The sequence below is a fragment of the Salvelinus alpinus genome, chromosome 11 (assembly GCF_045679555.1).
Source record: "Salvelinus alpinus chromosome 11, SLU_Salpinus.1, whole genome shotgun sequence".
Taxonomy (NCBI): domain Eukaryota; kingdom Metazoa; phylum Chordata; class Actinopteri; order Salmoniformes; family Salmonidae; genus Salvelinus; species Salvelinus alpinus.
In genome coordinates, this window is record NC_092096.1 from 21,691,075 (window position 1) to 21,716,043 (window position 24,969).

Sequence of the window (24,969 nt, forward strand, 5' to 3'; positions counted from 1 at the left end):
TAGGAGAACAGAGTAGACGGTCATGTCTGGGCTCTTATTTCATTCATAATTGATATTAGAGAATGCTGAGTGAATTGCTCAGCCTTAGACAAACATGAAACAAAAGTCTCTGTTTAGACTTCAGATAACCATATTGATATCTGTGGTGTTTGATATGAAAAATGTATTACAATATCAGTCCTGAAGTCATCTTTCTCCATTGATGGGTATATCCAAGAAGATCATGGTTGCGTCATAATGACGTGTTCTGCTATAGTTGGAATAGCTGCAAAAGAGTAGCAGGCCAGCATCTCTGTCTGGAGGAAACAAGAGTAGCAGGCCAGCATCTCTGTCTGGAGGAAACAAGAGTAGCAGGCCAGCATCTCTGTCTGGAGGAAACAAGAGTAGCAGGCCAGCATCTCTGTCTGGAGGAAACAAGAGTAGCAGGCCAGCATCTCTGTCTGGAGGAAACAAGAGTAGCAGGCCAGCATCTCTGTCTGGAGGAAACAAGAGTAGCAGGCCAGCATCTCTGTCTGGAGGAAACAAGAGTAGCAGGCCAGCATCTCTGTCTGGAGGAAACAAGAGTAGCAGGCCAGCATCTCTGTCTGGAGGAAACAAGAGTAGCAGGCCAGCATCTCTGTCTGGAGGAAACAAGAGTAGCAGGCCAGCATCTCTGTCTGGAGGAAACAAGAGTAGCAGGCCAGCATCTATGTCTGGAGGAAACAAGAGTAGCAGGCCAGCATCTCTGTCTGGAGGAAACAAGAGTAGCAGGCCAGCATCTCTGTCTGGAGGAAACAAGAGTAGCAGGCCAGCATCTCTGTCTGGAGGAAACAAGAGTAGCAGGCCAGCATCTCTGTCTGGAGGAAACAAGAGTAGCAGGCCAGCATCTATGTCTGGAGGAAACAAGAGTAGCAGGCCAGCATCTCTGTCTGGAGGAAACACGAGTAGCAGGCCAGCATCTATGTCTGGAGGAAACAAGAGTAGCAGGCCAGCATCTCTGTCTGGAGGAAACAAGAGTAGCAGGCCAGCATCTCTGTCTGGAGGAAACAAGAGTAGCAGGCCAGCATCTCTGTCTGGAGGAAACAAGAGTAGCAGGCCAGCATCTATGTCTGGAGGAAACAAGAGTAGCAGGCCAGCATCTCTGTCTGGAGGAAACAAGAGTAGCAGGCCAGCATCTCTGTCTGGAGGAAACAAGAGTAGCAGGCCAGCATCTCTGTCTGGAGGAAACAAGCAACATACATGACTTCTAGCCAAGTTACACGGGCCTTTAGTCATATTGGGACATTTTCAACTACATGGCCAACAATTATGCAGTTCTTTGGAAGACAAAAAGAATGAATTTGTTCTAGTGATTGTGGAGAGAAAATTATTTTTTTCTCTGTTTTGTTTGCAATGTAAAAAATAGAAACGGTACAATGGGGATTGTGATATATAAAAGGAAGAGCACTATTGATTTTGTTTTCATTGATTTTGATTGTGATGTGATTCTAGTTCTATGGTGATGTAATGTGATTCTAGTTTACAATTGGCTCATTCATCCCCCTCCTCTCCCCTGTAACTATTCCCCAGGTCGTTGCTGCAAATGAGAACGTGTTCTCAGTCAACTTACCTGGTAAAATAACGGATAAATAAAATAAAAAAAATAAAAAAAATTGTTAACTTGTATAAGAAACAAAGAACAATAACAATAATCAATGATTGTAGTTCTATGGTGATGTAATGTGATTCTAGTTCTATGGTGATGTAATGTGATTCTAGTTCTATGGTGATGTAATGTGATTCTAGTTCTATGGTGATGTAATGTGATTCTAGTTCTATGGTGATGTAATGTGATTCTAGTTCTATGGTGATGTAATGTGATTCTAGTTCTATGATGATGTAATGTGATTCTAGTTCTATGGTGATGTAATGTGATTTTAGTTCTATGATGATGTAATGTGATTCTAGTTCTACGGTGATGTAATGTGATTCTAGTTCTACGGTGATGTAATGTGATTCTAGTTCTATGGTGATGTAATGTGATTCTAGTTCTATGGTGATGTAATGTGATTCTAGTTCTATGGTGATGTAATGTGATTCTTTTTTTCTACGGTGATGTAATGTGATTTTAGTTCTATGATGATGTAATGTGATTCTAGTTCTATGGTGATGTAATGTGATTCTAGTTCTATGGTGATGTAATGTGATTCTAGTTCTATGGTGATGTAATGTGATTCTAGTTCTATGGTGATGTAATGTGATTCTTTTTTCTACGGTGATGTAATGTGATTCTAGTTCTATGGTGATGTAATGTGATTCTAGTTCTATGGTGATGTAATGTGATTCTAGTTCTATGGTGATGTAATATGATTCTAGTTCTATGGTGATGTAATGTGATTTTAGTTCTATGGTGATGTAATGTGATTCTAGTTCTACGGTGATGTAATGTGATTCTTTTTTCTACGGTGATGTAATGTGATTCTAGTTCTATGGTGATGTAATGTGATTCTAGTTCTATGGTGATGTAATGTGATTCTAGTTCTATGGTGATGTAATGTGATTCTAGTTCTATGGTGATGTAATGTGATTCTAGTTCTATGGTGATGTAATGTGATTCTAGTTCTATGGTGATGTAATGTGATTCTAGTTCTATGGTGATGTAATGTGATTCTTTTTTCTACGGTGATGTAATGTGATTCTAGTTCTATGGTGATGTAATGTGATTCTAGTTCTATGGTGATGTAATGTGATTCTAGTTCTATGGTGATGTAATGTGATTCTAGTTCTATGGTGATGTAATGTGATTCTAGTTCTATGGTGATGTAATGTGATTCTAGTTCTATGGTGATGTAATGTGATTCTAGTTCTATGGTGATGTAATGTGATTCTAGTTCTACGGTGATGTAATGTGATTCTAGTTCTACGATGATGTAATGTGATTCTAGTTCTACGGTGATGTAATGGGATTCTAGTTCTATGGTGATGTAATGTGATTCTAGTTCTATGGTGATGTAATGTGATTCTAGTTCTATGATGATGTAATGTGATTCTAGTTCTATGGTGATGTAATGTGATTTTAGTTCTATGATGATGTAATGTGATTCTAGTTCTACGGTGATGTAATGTGATTCTAGTTCTACGGTGATGTAATGTGATTCTAGTTCTACGGTGATGTAATGTGATTCTAGTTCTATGGTGATGTAATGTGATTCTAGTTCTATGGTGATGTAATGTGATTCTAGTTCTATGGTGATGTAATGTGATTCTTTTTTTCTACGGTGATGTAATGTGATTTTAGTTCTATGATGATGTAATGTGATTCTAGTTCTATGGTGATGTAATGTGATTCTAGTTCTATGGTGATGTAATGTGATTCTAGTTCTATGGTGATGTAATGTGATTCTAGTTCTATGGTGATGTAATGTGATTCTAGTTCTATGGTGATGTAATGTGATTCTAGTTCTATGGTGATGTAATGTGATTCTAGTTCTATGGTGATGTAATGTGATTCTTTTTTCTACGGTGATGTAATGTGATTCTAGTTCTATGGTGATGTAATGTGATTCTAGTTCTATGGTGATGTAATGTGATTCTAGTTCTATGGTGATGTAATATGATTCTAGTTCTATGGTGATGTAATGTGATTTTAGTTATATGGTGATGTAATGTGATTCTAGTTCTACGGTGATGTAATGTGATTCTTTTTTCTACGGTAATGTAATGTGATTCTAGTTCTATGGTGATGTAATGTGATTCTAGTTCTATGGTGATGTAATGTGATTCTAGTTCTATGGTGATGTAATGTGATTCTAGCTCTATGGTGATGTAATGTGATTCTAGTTCTATGGTGATGTAATGTGATTCTAGTTCTATGGTGATGTAATGTGATTCTAGTTCTATGGTGATGTAATGTGATTCTTTTTTCTACGGTGATGTAATGTGATTCTAGTTCTATGGTGATGTAATGTGATTCTAGTTCTATGGTGATGTAATGTGATTCTAGTTCTATGGTGATGTAATGTGATTCTAGTTCTATGGTGATGTAATGTGATTCTAGTTCTATGGTGATGTAATGTGATTCTAGTTCTATGGTGATGTAATGTGATTCTAGTTCTATGGTGATGTAATGTGATTCTAGTTCTATGGTGATGTAATGTGATTCTAGTTCTACGGTGATGTAATGTGATTCTAGTTCTACGGTGATGTAATGTGATTCTAGTTCTACGGTGATGTAATGTGATTCTAGTTCTACGGTGATGTAATGTGATTCTAGTTCTATGGTGATGTAATGTGATTCTAGTTCTATGGTGATGTAATGTGATTCTAGTTCTATGGTGATGTAATGTGATTCTTTTTTTCTACGGTGATGTAATGTGATTTTAGTTCTATGATGATGTAATGTGATTCTAGTTCTATGGTGATGTAATGTGATTCTAGTTCTATGGTGATGTAATGTGATTCTAGTTCTATGGTGATGTAATGTGATTCTAGTTCTATGGTGATGTAATGTGATTCTAGTTCTATGGTGATGTAATGTGATTCTAGTTCTATGGTGATGTAATGTGATTCTTTTTTCTACGGTGATGTAATGTGATTCTAGTTCTATGGTGATGTAATGTGATTCTAGTTCTATGGTGATGTAATGTGATTCTAGTTCTATGGTGATGTAATATGATTCTAGTTCTATGGTGATGTAATGTGATTTTAGTTCTATGGTGATGTAATGTGATTCTAGTTCTACGGTGATGTAATGTGATTCTTTTTTCTACGGTGATGTAATGTGATTCTAGTTCTATGGTGATGTAATGTGATTCTAGTTCTATGGTGATGTAATGTGATTCTAGTTCTATGGTGATGTAATGTGATTCTAGTTCTATGGTGATGTAATGTGATTCTAGTTCTATGGTGATGTAATGTGATTCTAGTTCTATGGTGATGTAATGTGATTCTTTTTTCTACGGTGATGTAATGTGATTCTAGTTCTATGGTGATGTAATGTGATTCTAGTTCTATGGTGATGTAATGTGATTCTAGTTCTATGGTGATGTAATGTGATTCTAGTTCTATGGTGATGTAATGTGATTCTAGTTCTATGGTGATGTAATGTGATTCTAGTTCTATGGTGATGTAATGTGATTCTAGTTCTACGGTGATGTAATGTGATTCTAGTTCTATGGTGATGTAATGTGATTCTAGTTCTACGGTGATGTAATGTGATTCTAGTTCTACGATGATGTAATGTGATTCTAGTTCTACGGTGATGTAATGGGATTCTAGTTCTATGGTGATGTAATGTGATTCTAGTTCTATGGTGATGTAATGTGATTCTAGTTCTATGATGATGTAATGTGATTCTAGTTCTATGGTGATGTAATGTGATTTTAGTTCTATGATGATGTAATGTGATTCTAGTTCTACGGTGATCTAATGTGATTCTAGTTCTACGGTGATGTAATGTGATTCTAGTTCTACGGTGATGTAATGTGATTCTAGTTCTATGGTGATGTAATGTGATTCTAGTTCTATGGTGATGTAATGTGATTCTAGTTCTATGGTGATGTAATGTGATTCTTTTTTTCTACGGTGATGTAATGTGATTTTAGTTCTATGATGATGTAATGTGATTCTAGTTCTATGGTGATGTAATGTGATTCTAGTTCTATGGTGATGTAATGTGATTCTAGTTCTATGGTGATGTAATGTGATTCTAGTTCTATGGTGATGTAATGTGATTCTAGTTCTATGGTGATGTAATGTGATTCTAGTTCTATGGTGATGTAATGTGATTCTTTTTTCTACGGTGATGTAATGTGATTCTAGTTCTATGGTGATGTAATGTGATTCTAGTTCTATGGTGATGTAATGTGATTCTAGTTCTATGGTGATGTAATATGATTCTAGTTCTATGGTGATGTAATGTGATTTTAGTTATATGGTGATGTAATGTGATTCTAGTTCTACGGTGATGTAATGTGATTCTTTTTTCTACGGTGATGTAATGTGATTCTAGTTCTATGGTGATGTAATGTGATTCTAGTTCTATGGTGATGTAATGTGATTCTAGTTCTATGGTGATGTAATGTGATTCTAGTTCTATGGTGATGTAATGTGATTCTAGTTCTATGGTGATGTAATGTGATTCTAGTTCTATGGTGATGTAATGTGATTCTAGTTCTATGGTGATGTAATGTGATTCTAGTTCTATGGTGATGTAATGTGATTCTTTTTTCTACGGTGATGTAATGTGATTCTAGTTCTATGGTGATGTAATGTGATTCTAGTTCTATGGTGATGTAATGTGATTCTAGTTCTATGGTGATGTAATGTGATTCTAGTTCTATGGTGATGTAATGTGATTCTAGTTCTATGGTGATGTAATGTGATTCTAGTTCTATGGTGATGTAATGTGATTCTAGTTCTATGGTGATGTAATGTGATTCTAGTTCTACGGTGATGTAATGTGATTCTAGTTCTACGATGATGTAATGTGATTCTAGTTCTACGGTGATGTAATGGGATTCTAGTTCTATGGTGATGTAATGTGATTCTAGTTCTATGGTGATGTAATGTGATTCTAGTTCTATGGTGATGTAATGTGATTTTAGTTCTACGGTGATGTAATGTGATTCTAGTTCTACGGTGATGTAATGTGATTCTAGTTCTATGGTGATGTAATGTGATTCTAGTTCTATGGTGATGTAATGTGATTCTAGTTCTATGGTGATGTAATGTGATTCTTTTTCTACGGTGATGTAATGTGATTCTAGTTCTATGGTGATGTAATGTGATTCTAGTTCTATGGTGATGTAATGTGATTCTAGTTCTATGGTGATGTAATGTGATTCTAGTTCTATGGTGATGTAATGTGATTCTAGTTCTACGGTGATGTAATGTGATTCTAGTTCTATGGTGATGTAATGTGATTCTAGTTCTATGGTGTGGGCTGCTAGCGGCTGCAGGTGTTACTGGTGATAACAGGTGTTTCCTCATCAAAGCAGCTCCTGCAGCTGAACACCACTTAGGCTCCCCAACATCACCTTTTGTTAACATCATAGAGACTTTAAACAAGCAGGACTCCCTGTGGACAGTAAGAAACATGAGTAGAGCTCCGGGGGTCATTATAATTGCACACTAACGCCAATCATGTGAATGTGTTGTTTTTCTCAACGGTTACCTTGGGAGAGGTCAAAAACATCTACAGACAGGACTCCCGAGTGGCGCAGCGGTCTAAGGTGAAGGTCGAGAACCATGCGTCCTCCAAAACACGACCCGCCAAGCTGCACTGCTTCTTGACACAATGCTCAGTTAACCCGGAAGCCAGCCGCACCAATGTGTCGGAGGAAACACCGTCCAGCTGGCGACCGAAGTCAGTGTGCATGCGCCCAGGCCCGCCACAAGAAATCATTCGAGCGCGATTTCTGAATTACATTTCGTATTATTTCCATTCCAGCTGAAAAGCCTTGGCCTGAGCAGTGCCAATGTAGGCGTAACAGGTTAGGCCCATGAGCCCACTCTCTGCCCACTCCTTCCAGGATTTCTACATTTGAAGCCTATTGTTTGCCCCCAAACAAAATTCCAAATCTAATCCTTTGGCAGAGACTAGAAGAAGGAAGTAAAAGTAGGTCAGTATGAAGAGGTTAAGCTGAAGGACAGGGTAGGAGTGCTGATCTAGGATATTTAAAAAAAAATATTATGATCTAAAAGGCAAAACTGATCCTAAATCAGCAGTCGTACGTTTGATGCATATGGCCCCAGATGTGATGTGACTCTACTGTAGGCTCCATTGTGTTCCATTCAATAGGTTAACATGATACACATTACACATAATGATTTGTGAAACTCTTCTACTAATTCACTAGAAAGCACCACTAGAGGGCTTACCAAATGGTGTGCCACAGACATTACATCTGGTTCAGGCATGATACTGGACATTACATCTGGATCGGGCTGGGCATAATACTGGATATTACATCTGGTTCGGGCTGGGCATGATACTGGACATTACATCTGGTTCGGGCTGGGCATGATACTGGACATTACATCTGGTTCGGGCTGGGCATGATACTGGACATTACATCTGGTTCAGGCTGGGCATGATACTGGACATTACATCTGGATCGGGCATGATACTGGACATTACATCTTGTTCAGGCTGGGCATGATACTGGACAATACATCTGGATCGGGCATGATACTGGATATTACATCTGGTTCACGCTGGGCATGATACTGGACATTACATCTGGATCGGGCATGATACTGGATATTACATCTGGTTCGGGTTGGGCATGATACTGGACATTACATCTGGTTCAGGCTGGGCATGATACTGGACAATACATCTGGATCGGGCATGATACTGGATATTACATCTGGTTCGGGTTGGGCATGATACTGGACATTACATCTGGTTCACGTTGGGCATGATACTGGACATTACATCTGGTTCGGGCATGATACTGGACATTACATCTGGTTCGGGCTGGGCATAATACTGAATTAATTAATTAATTGTATTTAAAGTGAACAGAGGATGTAAACATTCAATACATAGAATAAAGAGAGTTTAAGATATGATCTATGAGCTGTCAGAGGTGTATTCAATGGAAACACGTTACTGTTCCTCAGAGGTGTATTCAATGGAAACACGTTACTGTTCCTCAGAGGTGTATTCAATGGAAACACGTTACTGTTCCTCAGAGGTGTATTCAATGGAAACACGTTACTGTTCCTCAGAGGTGTATTCAATGGAAACACGTTACTGTTCCTCAGAGGTGTATTCAATGGAAACACGTTACTGTTTCTCAGAGGTGTATTCAATGGAAACACGTTACTGTTCCTCAGAGGTGTATTCAATGGAAACACGTTACTGCTTCTCAGAGGTGTATTCAATGGAAACACGTTACTGTTTCTCAGAGGTGTATTCAATGGAAACACGTTACTGCTTCTCAGAGGTGTATTCAATGGAAAAACATTACTGCTTCTCAGAGGTGTATTCAATGGAAACACATGACTGTTTCTCAGAGGTGTATTCAATGGAAACACGTTACTGCTTCTCAGAGGTGTATTCAATGGAAACACATTACTGCTTCTCAGAGGTGTATTCAATGGAAAAACATTACTGCTTCTCAGAGGTGTATTCAATGGAAACACATGACTGTTTCTCAGAGGTGTATTCAATGGAAACACGTTACTGCTTCTCAGAGGTGTATTCAATGGAAACACATTACTGCTTCTCAGAGGTGTATTCAATGGAAACACATTACTGCTTCTCAGAGGTGTATTCAATGGAAACACGTTACTGCTTCTCAGAGGTGTATTCAATGGAAACACGTTACTGTTTCTCAGAGGTGTATTCAATGGAAAAACATTACTGCTTCTCAGAGGTGTATTCAATGGAAACACATTACTGTTTCTCAGAGGTGTATTCAATGGAAACACGTTACTGCTTCTCAGAGGTGTATTCAATGGAAACACATGACTGTTTCTCAGAGGTGTATTCAATGGAAATACGTTACTGCTTCTCAGAGGCTTTGATCTCCTATTCCTCAAGCTTACTTACACCCACAACAACACATGTATCTTCATTGGTTCTACCCTTCAGTTGAGAATTCATTGCAGTTCAACCATAGCAGTGAACGGGACCATTCGCCATGCATTGCCCTGGACCATTCCTAGCTTGAGCTTCACTATGGTAACAGACCCATTCAACGTTATCGTCTGTGAGGTTTTCACCTGTTCATTACAGTATTCTGTTACCGGTTGGTGTCCTTGGAGTTCAGTGACGACTTTCATGGAGAGCCGTTCATAACTCTGATGTCCTTTCTCAGTCAACAGAGAGGAGAGAGAGAAATAAATAAATAAACATCTAAAAATATATATAAACTACCGGTCAAATGTTTTAGAACACCTACTCATTCAACATTGTTTCTTAATTTTTTTACTATTTTCTACATTGCAGAATAATAGTGAAGACATCATAACTATGGAATAACACATATGGAATCCTCTAGTAACCAAAAAAGTGTTCAACAAATCAAAATATATTTTAGATTTGAGTTTCTTCAAAGTAGCCATCCTTTGCCTTGATGACAGCTTTGCACACTCTTGGCATTCTCTCAACCAGCTTCATGAGGTAGTCACCTGGAATGCATTTAAATAAACAGGTGTGCCTTCTTAAAAGTTAATTTGTGGAATTTCTTTCCTTCTTCATGCGTTTTAGCCAATCAGTTGTGTTGTGACAAGGTAGGGGAGGTTACAGAAGATAGCCCTATTTGGTAAAAGACCAAGTCCATATTATGTCAAGAACAGCTCAAATAAGCAAAGAGAAAATACAGTCCATCATTACTTTAAGACATGAAGGTCTGTCAATACGGAACATTTCAAGAACTTCAAGTGCAGTTTCTTCAAGTTCAGTCTCAAAAACCATCAAGCGCTATGATGAAACTGTCTCCCATGAGGACGGCCACAGGAATGGAAGACCCAGAGTTACCTCTGCTGCAGAGGATGAGTTCATTAGAGTTACCAACCTCAGAAATTGTAGCCCAAATAAATAAGTAACAGACACATCTCAACATCAACTGGTCAGAGGAGACTGTGAATCAGGCCTTCATGGTTGAATTGCTGCAAAGAAACCACGACTAAAGGACACCAATAAGAAGAAGAGACTTGCTTGGGCCAAGAAACACGAGCAATGGACATTAGACCGGTGGAAATGTGTCCTTTGGTCTGAGGTCCAAATTTGCGATTTTTGGATCCAACCACGTGTTTGTGAGACGCGTTTTGTGGGTGAATGGATGATCTCCGCATGTGTATTTCCCACCGTGAAGCATGGCGGAGGAGGTGTTATGGTGTGGGAGTGCTTTTCTGGTGACACTATCTGTGACTTATTTAGAATTCAAGGCACACTTAACCAGCATGGCTACCACAGCATTCTGCAGCGATACACCATCCCATCTGGTTTGGACATAGTGGGACTATCATTTGTTTTCAACAGGACAATGACCCAACATACCTCCAATCAATCACATCACATTTATTTATAAAGCCCTTCAGCTGATGTCACAAAGTGCTGTACAGAAACCCAGCCTAAAACCCCAAACAGCAAGCAATGCAGGTGTAGAAGCACGGTGGCTATGAAAAACACCCTAGAAAGGCCAGAACCTAGGAAGAAACCTAGAGAGGAACCAGGCTATGAGGGGTGGCCAGTCCTCTTCTGGCTGTGCTGGGTGGAGATTATAACAGAACATGGCCAAGATGTTCAAATGTTCATAGATGACCAGCAGGGTCAGATAATAACAATCAGGCTGTGTAAGGGCTATTTGACCAATAAGGAGAGTGATGGAGTGCTGCATCAGATGACCTGGCCTCCACAATCCTCTGACCTCAACCAAATTGAGATGGTTTGGGATGAGTCGGACCGCAGAGTGAAGGAAAAGCAGCCAACAAGTGCACAGCATATGTGGGAACTCCTTCAGGGCTGTTGGAAAAGCATTCTAGGTGAAGCTGGTTGAGAGAATACCAAAGTGTGCAAATCTGTCAACAAGGCAAAGGGTGGCTATTTGAAGAATCTCAAATATAACATATATTTAGATTTTTTAAAACACTTTTTTGGTTACTACATGATTCCATATGTGTTATTTCATAGTTTTGATGTCTTCACTATTGTTCTACAATGTAGAAAATAGTAAAAAGAAAGAAAAACCCTTTAATGAGTAGGTGTTCTAAAAGTTTTGGCCGGTAGTGTATATATATAAATAATTCCAAGAAAACCCTTGAAGTGAACTGTGCCTCTGACTAAATGTCTTATCTTTCTGTAGATTTGGTTTTCCTTTAAATTCAAAGTTTTCCATCTCTGATAATACATTGACCAACTACTGCACGACAGAGTCAGATGGTTGGAGTAAAATAAAACAAGAACGCAGGTTGCACTAACTCATATGGCTCCCGATTCCCACATATCTGCCATCAGACAGCCTTGACATGTGTGTTTCCTAAACTCATTTCCTCTGGTCCTTTCTATACTGCACTCCTCTTTCCATACGCTGTCTAGCATAGTCTCAGTGCCAGCTGAGAAAACCAAGTGCACAACCCATGCAAATCCCAGCCAGCTGTGGTCTTCACACAGCAACATGACAGACCTTGGGCGCCATCTCAGATACGTGGCACATTCCAACCATAACACAATGGTTTGTGCTCCAAATGGCACCCTATTTCTTACATCACTACTTTTTCCCTATGCGCACTGGTCAAAAGTAGGGCACTATATTGGGGATAGAGTGCAAATTTGGGACGCAGTAATCTATCATCCATGACACTGAGGTTTGGGACAACTGAGACAGACAGAGGGGTAATTATTTTTGTTATATGTGAGTGAACACCCAAACAATGTCCAACACTCCCACCTCTGTCTGAGGGCTGGACTCCTCCTGGAAAAATGGCCAAGCTAATTATCTGGTAGATTACGTCTCAAATGTTACCCTATTCCCTATATAATGCACTACTTTTGACCAAAGCCCTATCAGCCCTAGTAAAAAGTAGTGCACTTTAAAGGGAATAGGGTGGCATTTGGGACTCTCACCTTAGTCCTGAGAGGTCGGATTTGACTACAAGGCATTGTGCATCGTCTTTGACCCACACAGAGAAAATCCTGTTGACGTCAGACTTTGACGATAGGGTGCCTCTGGGTATGTTGTAACACTGACCTCAGAGAAAGGGAGGATTCACCACTGGTTGATTACTAGACTCCTCCAGATCTCTCTCTGAAACAGTAACCAGGGCCAGTATTCATCAAGAGTCTTAGAGTAGGAGTGCTGATCTAGGATCAGTTAAACTTTTTAGATCATAATGAATACGATTACATAGACAGGGAGAGACCTGATCCTAGATCAGCACTCTTAGACGGTTTATGAATACGGACCCTGAGATGCATTTATCATCATGGACCACTGATACTATGGTATGAGAGGGGAGGCTGACTACAGATATGGACCACTGATACTATGGTATGAGAGGGGAGGGTGACGACAGATATGGACCACTGATACTATGGTATGAGAGGAGAGGCTGACAACAGATATGGACCACTGATACTATGGTATGAGAGGGGAGGCTGACTACAGATATGGACCACTGATACTATGGTATGAGAGGGGAGGGTGACGACAGATATGGACCACCGATACTATGGTTTGAGAGGAGAGGCTGACTACAGATATGGACCAATGATACTATGGTATGACAGGGGAGGCTGACAACAGATATGGACCACTGATACTATGGTATGAGAGGGGAGGCTGACAACAGATATGGACCAATGATACTATGGTATGACAGGGGAGGCTTACAACAGATATGGACCACCGATACTATGGTATTCGAGGGGAGGCTGACTACAGTCATCTTTTACCACTGATGAATACATTTTACTGTAAACATACTGCCATGTCCTGCTAATATGATTCACATATGTGAGCAGAGCGAGGTTGGATGAGTGTATTAGCAGCGTATGTGTGTGTGTGTCACATTAATCACAGAGCGGGGGATTACATAATGGATGTAACCCCTGAGACAAGTTAAATATCACCCACACCAAGCCAACCCACATCTTGATGAAGTGGAAATATCTCAGAAAAGGCCTTTGCTCAGCATTATGGTTAATTTTTACACAACAGTGTTAACTAATGGAGGAGGGTGAAGTTTATGGGAAATTATTCACTGACCAAAGATCAGTGTCTACGGGCAACTTCACCCCATACCATGTGAACTCATCCACAGAGGCACGACCCAGTACTACCCGGTTGCTGCAGGAACATTTAAAGTACAGAGTCCCTAAAACAAAAGTTGAGTAATAGCCTTCTTGTCGGTGCAGAGAGGGAGGGACTGTCTGCCTGTGAGTGTGTGCAGACTGGTATCCGTTTGAAAGGGCTGCCTCAAGCCTGTGTATTTCTATCTAGGCTGTCTGTAGGATCCTCCTTATCTGAAGAGCATACTCCCCTGTGAGATGCCTCTGTGCCTGTCACTTTTCTGTTTCCATGACGAAGCTTCCATTATGATGTGGGAAACTTGATATTTGAACATCGGTGGACATTCCTCCTTGCCACCATAGATAGACATGTAGGTTTCTGACAGTTTTCACTTCATTCAAACTCAGCTACAGTACACAACAGTGTAGTGGTATATTGCAGATACATTCTGCACAGGTCTATGCAGATGATCACATCTTTACAATGCATGATCTACTCATGTGACTTACTATTCTATTGGATGACATTTTCAACCAATCATAGGACACCATTTCCAAATGAAACGGATGAGGCTATGTCAGTGAATATGGTGTTTTATATGTGAGAGAGTTACGGTAATGCATGCTGGCCTCCGTGTGATGTGATGGCTTGTATGTATTCTACTTTACAGGCCGTATACCACGGGTATGACAAAACATACATTTTTTACTGCAATAATTACGTTGCTAACCAGTTTATAATAGCAATAAGACCCGATAGGGTGTGATATATGGCCAATATACCATGGCTAAGGGCTGTTCTTAAGGACAACGCTGAGTGCCTGGATAAACGACAAACCCTCGATTTGCTATTATAAACTGGTTAGCAAGGTAATTATTGCAGTAAAAATACAGGTTTTGTTCATACCCGTGGTTACTTAATTAGAGCTGTAATTTCTGCAGGCTATTACTAGGACACTATGCAACACCCCGCCTCTAAACCTTATGGTTTCCTGTATGCATTCCAATTAAAACAGATATCTGGCTTAACTCAGGTCTGATCACAGGTATTCTTTTATGCTATATTTCTGACATGTTGGGTTAAAAGCAATGAATGGGTAAAACAGTAAAACTCCTCCACTGCCTGGCTAAACCACTCCCTCTCTAAAACAACTGTGAACAGAGTAGTTTGGTGAGTCCGCATAAGGACACGACGTCGATACGCTGGGATAAAATTGAAGGATTCTCCAACAAATAAAGGTCGGTACATTTTGTATCTATGCAGCAGAGCTGAATCCATATTGGTGGCACGAGGCGAGTTTATTTACGTGAAACAGTTGGATTCTCCAGATAGATTGGGTCGACAAGTCGCTCAGGTGAAATAACTAGTTTGTTCCATAGACTTTTACTATAGTCTTGGCTCAGGCAAGTGGTTGGCGCATATTTCAGTTGGATCGTTGATGAAACTTTTCCAAATAAACTGGCACACCTGGTGAGTTATCTATACTGTAGCAGTTTCCTGTACTGTCTGTCTTTCCAGGTTCTTGGGTTAGGCAACATCTGATGAGATTTTTCAACAGAAATACAAATGGTTAAATCAAATCAAATAGTATTTGCCACATGCTTCGTAAACATGTGTAGACTAACAGTGAAATGCGTACTTACGGGCCTTGCCCAACAATGCAGAGAAAAAAATAGAAATTATAACTAAATAATAAGGAATATACACAATGAGTAACGGTAACTTGGCGATATAACGTTACACGCGGTACCAGTACCGAGTCGATGAGCAGGGGTATGAGGTAATTGAGGTAGATATGTAGGGATAAAGTGACTATAGGCAATAGGATAGATAATAAACAGTAACAGTAGCGTATGTGATTAGTCACAATAGTTGGTGCAAAAATGGTCAGCGCAGCTAGCCAGGGTAGGTATTAGTTAACTATTTAACTAACTATTTAGCAGTTTTATGGCTTGGAGGTAGAAGCTGTTCAGTGCCCAGTTGGTTCCAGAATTGGTGCGTTGGTACCGCTTGCTGTGCGGTAGAAAAGAGAACATTCTATGGTGGCTGGACTCTTTGACGATCTTTAGGGCCTTCCACTGACACCGCCTGGTATAGAGGTCCTGGGTGACAGGCAGCCGTACGCACTACCCTCTGTAGTGCCTTGCAGTCGGATGCTAAGCAGTTGCCATACCTAGCGGTGATGCAGTCAGTCAATATGCTCTCAATGGTGCAGCTGTAGAACCTTTTGAGTGTCTGAGGGCCCATGACAAATCTTTTCAGCTTCCTGAGGGGAAGAGGTGTGTTGTGCTGTGGACACCCAGGAACTTGAAACTCACGACCTGCTCCACAACATCCCTGCGGATGGGGGCGTGCTTGGCCCTCCATTTCCTGTAGTCCACGATCAGCTCCTTTGTCTTTCTGACATTGAGGGAGAGGTTGTTGTCCTGGAACCACACTGCCAGGTCACAGACCTTCTCCCTGTAGGCCAGGGATCATCAACTAAATTCAGTCGTGGTCAAATTAATTTTCTTGAGGAGATGGTCATGGAGCCGGAACATAATTACAAATCATTTGTAGACAGCAAATTGACCGCAAGAAGCCCAAATGGATAACATTTGACTAAAACATCATTTCAAACCTTGCTTACATTTGTTTACGATCTCATATATCACATATGTGTGGGACTGCTTTGGAACAGATTCTCTAAATTTAAAATCACATGGAGTTGATTTGTTGATTGTTTTTTTAGCCTTATGTCCAACAATTGAAACATTTTAATAAAAATGTATTTATTTAGGGAAAACATTTTAATAAAAATGTATTTATTTAGGGAAAACATTTTTTTGGGGGAAATAAAATCACCCGCGGGCCCGAAATGATCCCGCAGGCCGCCAGTTGGGGAACCCTGCTGTAAGCCGTCTCATCGTCGTCGGTGATTAGGCCTACCACCGTCGTGTCGTCTCCAAATATCCTGTATATATGGTTGTATGTGATTCCCCATACTTGTAAAAGTTATACCTATTCAATAACTCTTTGGTTTTTGATTGAATAGGCTTTATTGCTCTTTTTTCAGTTGGTTAAACCTCACCCCAAATCTGCTCTCCCATGTCTCAAAAATAAGTACCTGATCTAGATGTATTAAAAACATTGAGGCACAACCAAGTGGTGAAACTCCCAATAACCTATTCATTAAAAACCTATGGATTGTGTGTTTGCACATACCACAAGACTGATTTAAATATTGGATGCAGGGCATTGAAACTCTTTAGAAAGAACAGACATTATACGCCCTGAGCGAACTTGTGATTCTCTCTCGTGTTTGGGCACGTCACGCAGTCTGTAATAACGTTGGGAGGGTGGGAACTCCACAAAGTAGCCTTCCTCGTGCTTGATCAATGACTGCACTGCTCTGTGGTTTCCTTCATGAAAAAGTAAGAGCATTCTTTATGTTCTTGATGGTGACGACATGGTTGTATCCCAAAAGGTACCCTATTCACTATGTAGTGCACTTCTTTTTACCAGGGCCCATATCAAAAGTAGTGCACTACATAGTAATAGAGTGGACGTTGTTCTTGTTTGTGGACGCTCTGCTTGTCATGGAATGCAGATAGGAGTGTAACATCTTAAATTATGTTTTTGTGTCTCTAATTAAATACCGTCTGGCTGGTCTTTAAAATGATTACATGATGTGACTGTCTGCATCAGTTTGTCATGTAGATTCTATGTGGCCACCACATCAGTGTTTATAGGTCACACTTGTTTTGTACAAGCAATTTGAATGAATATTTCATAACTCCTAGAAAAACATTGTTCTGAGGTGTTGTAGAACCTATGAAACCTCCATAATGTATTCAGCTGCCCTATTGTTTTGTCCTCACTTAGACTCAGTGGCCTGTTGTTCCGTTTGGACTTCCTGAGCACAGAAGGGGTTGTTGTCTTGTGCCTGTATCTCATTGGTCCAGGAAGGTGTTTCACTGATGTTTTGTGTCAAACAGGACAGGAAGGACTAACCTTTAACTTCCTCTGTGTTTCTCCTTTTGGAGTAGGTTGAAGTTGTCCCTAGACCTTGATCCTGGGTCAATTCCCCCCACTAATGGTTAAGGTTAGGATTGGGGAGGGGAAGCTGATCCTAGATCTGTACCTAGGGGAAACTTATTTGAATTCTCACATCATGTCTCTCATCCCCTCTGCACATTTGTCTCTCCAACAGCAGCAACATGTCAAACTGGGGAGGAGGTAACAAGTGTGGTGCATGCCAGGGGACGGTGTACCATGCCGAGGAGGTGCAGTGTGATGGGAAGACCTTCCACAAATGCTGCTTCCTGTGCAGTGAGTGCGACCTCATTTTCTCTCCTCAGTGTTGGATCAGTCTAACTGGGGTGCGTTCAGTAGGACGCAACATTTTGGAACGTTCTATCTGAAATATTCGACAATGTTTGGCTACTGAACGTGGTGGCCCTGTTAGTCCACTTTGACCCTGTCAAGAAACAAGCCCCAGGCAATTGTGGAGCTCTGAAAGGATTGAACAGGTGTAAGGAGCCGCAGAAATATGGTTGTCATTCTACCTTTCTTCCTGATTGGCCAGGTGGAAGTTTCACCTTATTGATTAAACCTATCCCAATCAATAACTTCAGATCTACAAGTGTTTAGGGGTTAGACTAGAGCAGGGGTATTAAAATCTGACCCTACGAGGTCCAGACTACTGCTGCTTTTCTGTTCTACCTGACAATGAATTGTGCCCACCTGGGCAGCGTTTACACAGGCAGCTCAGTTTTTTCCACTAATTGGTCTTTTGAATAAATCACATCAGATCTTTTCACATCAGTTATTTTTCTGATCTGATTGGTAAAAAATAATTGGAATTGGAATGCCTGTGTGAACACAGCCCTGCTTTCCCAGGTCTAAATCAGTCCATGATTAGAGGGAATAATGAACAAAAGTAATGGAACTGGATCGAGGTCCAGATTGGAATTTGAGGGGACTAGAGGGTGTGTCTGGACAGGGCATGTGAACCCACGGATAGTCAACCTCCATCTTGAATGGTCTTTCCTGTTCACTTTAATATGAATGGAAACATGAGAAAGGAACTATACTTTGAGGAAGTTATATGATAGGGGTCAAACTGAAGTTCACCAATCTATGCAATGTATCATGCACAATGCATTGATGTGTTTCTCATCCCATAGCTCCGTAAATAGTTAGTGGACATGGTCCTGCTAGCCATGTGAGATTGTGTGTCTGCACCTCCCTCTCAGTGAAGAAGACGTTTTGGGGACCTTGACTGGAGTGTACACACAGAGCACATGCTGTGGATTAGCACTCTGCCATCAAAGCAAGCACAAAAACAATCTGTCCCACAAATTAAGTATTTTAATACTAAAATATAGTATTTTAGACCAACCTGTCTTTGTTTATAGACAGGCAGACCTATAGATGAGTTAATGAGCAGTGGGAGCCAATATGTGGGTCCCAAATGGCACCCTATTCCCTACATAGTGCATTACTTCTGACCAGGGCTCATAGGGTAGTGTACTATATATATGCATTAATAATGCACCTACCTCCAGTTCTGCTTTGTTGAACTCCTTATCATAGTAAATGAAGCCACGCTATTTAGATGCCATTTATCAAATGGTAGTTAAGGTAGCAATGGTAGTTATACATTGATATTGCTTGTACAGGAAGACTAAGTTGTGAGAGTTTATTATTATTATGTCTTAAACATTGTAAATGAAAATGATTTAATCTGGAGGTAAAGGTGAATTGTAGTTTCAGGTAAATGTGTGCGGGAACCACCTTGCTCAAACCGGAAGCCCCCATACTGTTTCACCTGTAGTCCATTCATACAGAAGGCTTTTATAACCTTGACCCTGGCCTGAGGGGGATGGTAGTGGGGACAAAAGGACTGTGTTGATTCAGATTGCACACAATCTGAAAGAATGCTCTTTGTCCCTATCTCACTCCATCTTATTTCAATTCAATGGGCTTTATTGGGATGAGAAACATATGTTTACATTACTAAACCAAGTTAAAAAGATAAACCAATGTGAAATAATCAAAAAGATAACATTACTCAAAGTTCCATATGTCTAGTGTTGTAACTAGAACTATTTACACAAAGTATAAAAGGCAAAATAAACAAATATGGGTTGTATTTACAATGGTGTTTGTTCTTCACTGGTTGCATTTTCTTGTGGCAACAGGTCACTGATCTTGCTGCTGTGATGTCACACTGTGGCGCTCTCTCTTTTCTCCCTCCTTCCTGGAATGAGGGATAATATCCCATTTAGAAACTAAATCCACCATTGAGGAATTAAGACCTTTTTAGGGAAACTTGTGACAATTCAGTATCCCTCCAGTTACAATGCAATGTGTTACTCAGACAGCTTTATTTTTCCTTCCTATCCAGTGGTCTGCAGAAAGGGTTTAGACAGCAACAATGTGGCCATCCACGACACTGAGATCTACTGCAAGTCCTGCTATGGAAAGAAGTACGGCCCCAAAGGCTACGGCTACGGCCAGGGAGCTGGGACACTCAGCATGGACCGCGGAGAGAGACTGGGGATCAAACCAGAGGAGTACGTGTGTAGTATATACAAAGCTCTGGGGGTGGAGTTTCCCCTTGGTACAGATCTAGGATCAGCTTCCCCTCCCCAATCTTAACCATTAGTGGGGGAAATGCAAAACTGACCCAAGATCAGCATCTAGGGGCAACTTCACCCTCCACCATATTCCTCTCTTCTGTTCAATGGTTACTGTGTGGTTGTATGGTAAATCAAGTTACAATAAAATAAAATAGTATTCTATCACGGATTATGTGGGCGGCAAAAGCCTAGCGGTCAAGAGCACTGGGCCAGGAACCGAAAGGTTGCTGGTTCGAATACCTGAGCCGACTAGGTAAATGTGCCCTTGAGCAAGGCACTTAACCCTAATTGCTCCTGTAAGTGGCTCTGGCTAAGAGCGTCTGCTAAATGACTACAAAGGGAAACCCAGCCGTCGGATTAGACCTGATGCGATTGTTCATTTATTATTAATCCATTGGTGCTGATGTGCATTTTCACTGACATACAGTTGTCCACATGGTTCCCTGATCATGTGAGGAATACTGTGTAAACTTCCAGAGTTCAACTAGGATACATTAGACTAGAGCGCATACACATCTGTCAAAATACACTATAAACGTGTATATATATATATACACTAAGAGTACTGTAATCAGGGTTTGTATTTATAACACAACATAGAAGTACTGAGCTAGGATCAGATTTCCCTTTTAGATCATAATGAACAAGATGACATGGACAGAGAGGACATGATCCCAGATCAGCACTCCTAATCTGAAATGCTTTTTGAATATGGGCCCAGACTCATATTGCAGCATGACACTCTTTCTACATAGTTGTATTTCTAAGAGACCTGGGAATAACCTGATAGGCTCCTAGTCAGAGCCGTGGTAATGGCCAGTAACCTCCCAGTCAGTCAGAGCCGTGGTAATGGCCAGTAACCTCCCAGTCAGTCAGAGTCGTGGTAATGGCCAGTAACCTCCCAGTCAGTCAGAGCCGTGGTAATGGCCAGTAACCTCCCAGTCAGTCAGAGCCGTGGTAATGGCCAGTAACCTCCCAGTCAGTCAGAGCCGTGGTAATGGCCAGTAACCTCCCAGTCAGTCAGAGCCGTGGTAATGGCCAGTAACCTCCCAGTCAGTCAGTCAGAGCCGTGGTAATGGCCAGTAACCTCCCAGTCAGTCAGAGCCGTGGTAATGGCCAGTAACCTCCCAGTCAGTCAGAGTCGTGGTAATGGCCAGTAACCTCCCAGTCAGTCAGAGCCGTGGTAATGGCCAGTAACCTCCCAGTCAGTCAGAGCCGTGGTAATGGCCAGTAACCTCCCAGTCAGTCAGAGTCGTGGTAATGGCCAGTAACCTCCCAGTCAGTCAGAGCCGTGGTAATGGCCAGTAACCTCCCAGTCAGTCAGAGTCGTGGTAATGGCCAGTAACCTCCCAGTCAGTCAGAGCCGTGGTAATGGCCAGTAACCTCCCAGTCAGTCAGAGCCGTGGTAATGGCCAGTAACCTCCCAGTCAGTCAGAGCCGTGGTAATGGCCAGTAACCTCCCAGTCAGTCAGAGCCGTGGTAATGGCCAGTAACCTCCCAGTCAGTCAGAGCCGTGGTAATGGCCAGTAACCTCCCAGTCAGTCAGAGCCGTGGTAATGGCCAGTAACCTCCCAGTCAGTCAGAGCCGTGGTAATGGCCAGTAACCTCCCAGTCAGTCAGAGTCGTGGTAATGGCCAGTAACCTCCCAGTCAGTCAGAGCCGTGGTAATGGCCAGTAACCTCCCAGTCAGTCAGAGTCGTGGTAATGGCCAGTAACCTCCCAGTCAGTCAGAGTCGTGGTAATGGCCAGTAACCTCCCAGTCAGTCAGAGCCGTGGTAATGGCCAGTAACCTCCCAGTCAGTCAGTCAGAGTCGTGGTAATGGCCAGTAACCTCCCAGTCAGTCAGAGCCGTGGTAATGGCCAGTAACCTCCCAGTCAGTCAGAGCCGTGGTAATGGCCAGTAACCTCCCAGTCAGTCAGAGTCGTGGTAATGGCCAGTAACCTCCCAGTCAGTCAGTCGTGGTAATGGCCAGTAACCTCCCAGTCAGTCAGTCAGAGCCGTGGTAATGGCCAGTAATCTCCCAGTCAGTCAGTCGTGGTAATGGCCAGTAACCTCCCAGTCAGTCAGTCAGAGCCGTGGTAATGGCCAGTAATCTCCCAGTCAGTCAGTCAGAGCCGTGGTAATGGCCAGTAATCTCCCAGTCAGTCAGAGAGTCGTGGTAATGGCCAGTAACCTCCCAGTCAGTCAGAGCCGTGGTAATGGCCAGTAACCTCATCTACTGTACACACAGGGCTGTTTACCCAGTCTGGCATCAGGTGGTTGTTGTTATGAAAGGGCCCCATTATGTAACCTAACCACAGGCTCCTGGGCAGCCCTGCTGACCCTCTTCTCTCTCTACACTGTCCCCGGCACAAAGCATCCTATTCAGGGCCTTTGGGGCAGGCGGTTCCCCTTCGTTAGGGAGCGCTCCAAGGTCCCAGAGTTTACCCAGCGCCTACCCAAGCCTGACTCCTTGGTCCTGGGGACGAGAGGGGCCTGGTGCGTTCCCCAGAGAACCAGAGGGGATCTGTTCCCCTAACTTCTCTAATGCTGTTTGTTTGTTTACACCTTCAGGACCCAGTGTCACAGACCCACCACCAACCCCAACCCCTCCAAATTCGCCCAGAAGTTTGGGGGCTCGGATAAGTGTGGCCGGTGTGGGGAGTCAGTGTACGCTGCGGAGAAGATCGTGGGGGCAGGCAAGGTGAGCGGAGGGGGCGTAGATTAAGTGGAGCAGGGAATTAAGGTTTAGAGCTAACTGTAGTAACCACCATTGATTAAAAACAGTTGGGCTTACTATTGCAAGGAGCCAATTGGATGGATTCACTGCAGGAAATTCATAAGACAGAAATCACATTTTTCTGGCTTAAGCTTTTTCATAAACTCTGGATTTGGAGGGCTGGTTTCCAGGCAGCTGGTGTAGAAGTCTGCAGTGCTGACTGGCTGGCTGGGGGGATTCTGGCAGATGTAGGCCATCACATCATGGCAGGCTGATGTGATTTTACTTCACTTTAACTGATGTTACGCTGCATTCTGCGGCTCACAATGAGAGGAAATGTACAGTATGTGAAGGATTATGGCAACACAATAAGAATCCTTTGATAATCAGATCTGGTGTCCAGATGTTAGAACAATGCCTGTATGATTTGTACATGTGTAGTATACTGCTGGAGAATGAAACGCATTAGAATCTGTCCTCAATGACCACTAGTTGATACATTCTTATCTGATGGTCCTATTCCCCAGTAATGAATAAAGTAGTATCTCATCTTGACAGCCTTGGCATAAGAACTGCTTCCGCTGTGCCAAGTGTGGGAAGAGCCTGGAGTCTACCACCCAGACAGAGAAAGATGGAGAGATCTACTGCAAAGGTGAGACATCGGGTTCCTAGATTCCCTTTCAGGCTTGGGCCTGCATGGTCACCAGTGTGAGGGAACCGTTGTAGGGTGAAGCTGATGTCTAGAAGCTGATCTTGGTTCAGTTTTAGGATTGGGGGAGGGAAAGCTGATCGTAGATCTGTACCTAGAGGACACTTCACCCCGGAGCCGTCACCAGAGCGAAGGAACCCAACCCCACCCACCATAGGCAGATCACATGATTATACCTGAGGCACAAGAACTAGATGAACTAGCTGTTACATAAAAGCAAAACAAAAACATGATACTATTTGCAGAGGGCATTGGAGGCCATGTATTCTAGCTCCGGACTTTAAGCGTTTGTTACTTTTCCATGTCACCTGGAAATCTGCTAGAATTCAGGTCACGATGCCCTAAACATTCCAAATCCATCTTCCACAATGGCTCCTCTTCCCAGATCATACACACCAAATAGCATTGGAATGTTTTGGCTAAACAATAGATTACGTGCGCACGCACACAGTCCCATACACACATAGCACTTAGGGGTTCTTTTATGGAATCTTAGGCCCCGTCAACACTCAACTTGTCCAGCGAATCTGACTCCGTTGTAATATCATGTAAGAACTGTCATACAACAGTTTGTTTGCACAAAACCATTGAGCCGTTGTATCCACAACAGCTGTGTAATCATGAGTGTACATCAACTCTTGGTTGTATCACAAACGTGTTGTCAAATGCGTTGTACAACTTGAGTATGTTCAGGGACCCAGAGCCAACTGGCAGATTGATCAGTTGGCTTTTAATGTAGCGCCCACGCAGCATTGAGATTAGGCTCGTTTTGTGCTGTTTATGTTCTGCGGTGTGATAACTAAAGTATTAACTCCTCATTGGATCAGCACACACAGAGAGCTCACAGGGAAACAGTCCATTGTAGGTTACTTTTCTTCACCAGTGTTGTATTTAACACAGCTTTCTCCATTGCAATCACCCTTTGACTGACGTAAAGTGACATGTTTTAGGATGCATCAGCATTTCCATACTCATTGTTTTCTTTGTCCCCAGCATGTTACGCAAAGAACTTTGGACCCAAAGGATTTGGTTATGGCCAGGGAGCTGGAGCTCTGGTGCATGCCCAATGATGATCACCCTCAATGTATTTCTGACTGTGAAAACAGCTATGTGTCGTTGTATTTTAAAGCCTGGGGGAGGATTTACCATTTACAAATATACAATAAATAAAAAGCTTTCCAAAAAACAACTTAAGTGTGAAACATTCCTTGAAGAGCTGAACTTCAAAACCG

General features: G+C 41.8%; 1 protein-coding gene across 8 annotated transcripts; it reads left to right on the forward strand.

Annotated features, from left to right (window-relative positions):
• The first annotated feature begins 14,652 nt into the window (after window positions 1-14,652).
• Window positions 14,653-24,926, forward strand: csrp2 (cysteine and glycine-rich protein 2). 8 transcript variants are annotated; one of them, XM_071332079.1, is made up of 6 exons: window positions 14,653-14,941; window positions 17,896-18,014; window positions 20,095-20,263; window positions 22,884-23,013; window positions 23,587-23,680; window positions 24,731-24,926. In XM_071332079.1, the coding sequence occupies exons 2-6, from the start codon at window positions 17,903-17,905 to the stop codon at window positions 24,805-24,807; spliced, it is 582 nt and encodes a 193-aa protein (XP_071188180.1). In that variant the 5' UTR covers window positions 14,653-14,941; window positions 17,896-17,902; the 3' UTR covers window positions 24,808-24,926. The 8 variants fall into 8 exon arrangements, with proteins under 8 accessions (XP_071188180.1, XP_071188181.1, XP_071188185.1 ...); XM_071332080.1 differs by having other exon boundaries at window positions 14,685-14,941; window positions 17,899-18,014; XM_071332075.1 differs by having other exon boundaries at window positions 14,734-15,173.
• The last annotated feature ends 43 nt before the right edge of the window (window positions 24,927-24,969 follow it).

Excerpts from the sequence above, each read along its gene's own strand:
- csrp2 (XM_071332075.1), top strand. The coding sequence starts at position 15,142 with ATGAAACTTTTCCAAATAAACTGGCACACCTG. Across the intron at positions 15,174-17,895 it reads CAAATAAACTGGCACACCTG|CAGCAACATGTCAAACTGGG; the intron begins GTGAGTTATCTA and ends TCTCTCCAACAG. Across the intron at positions 23,014-23,586 it reads AGATCGTGGGGGCAGGCAAG|CCTTGGCATAAGAACTGCTT; the intron begins GTGAGCGGAGGG and ends TCATCTTGACAG.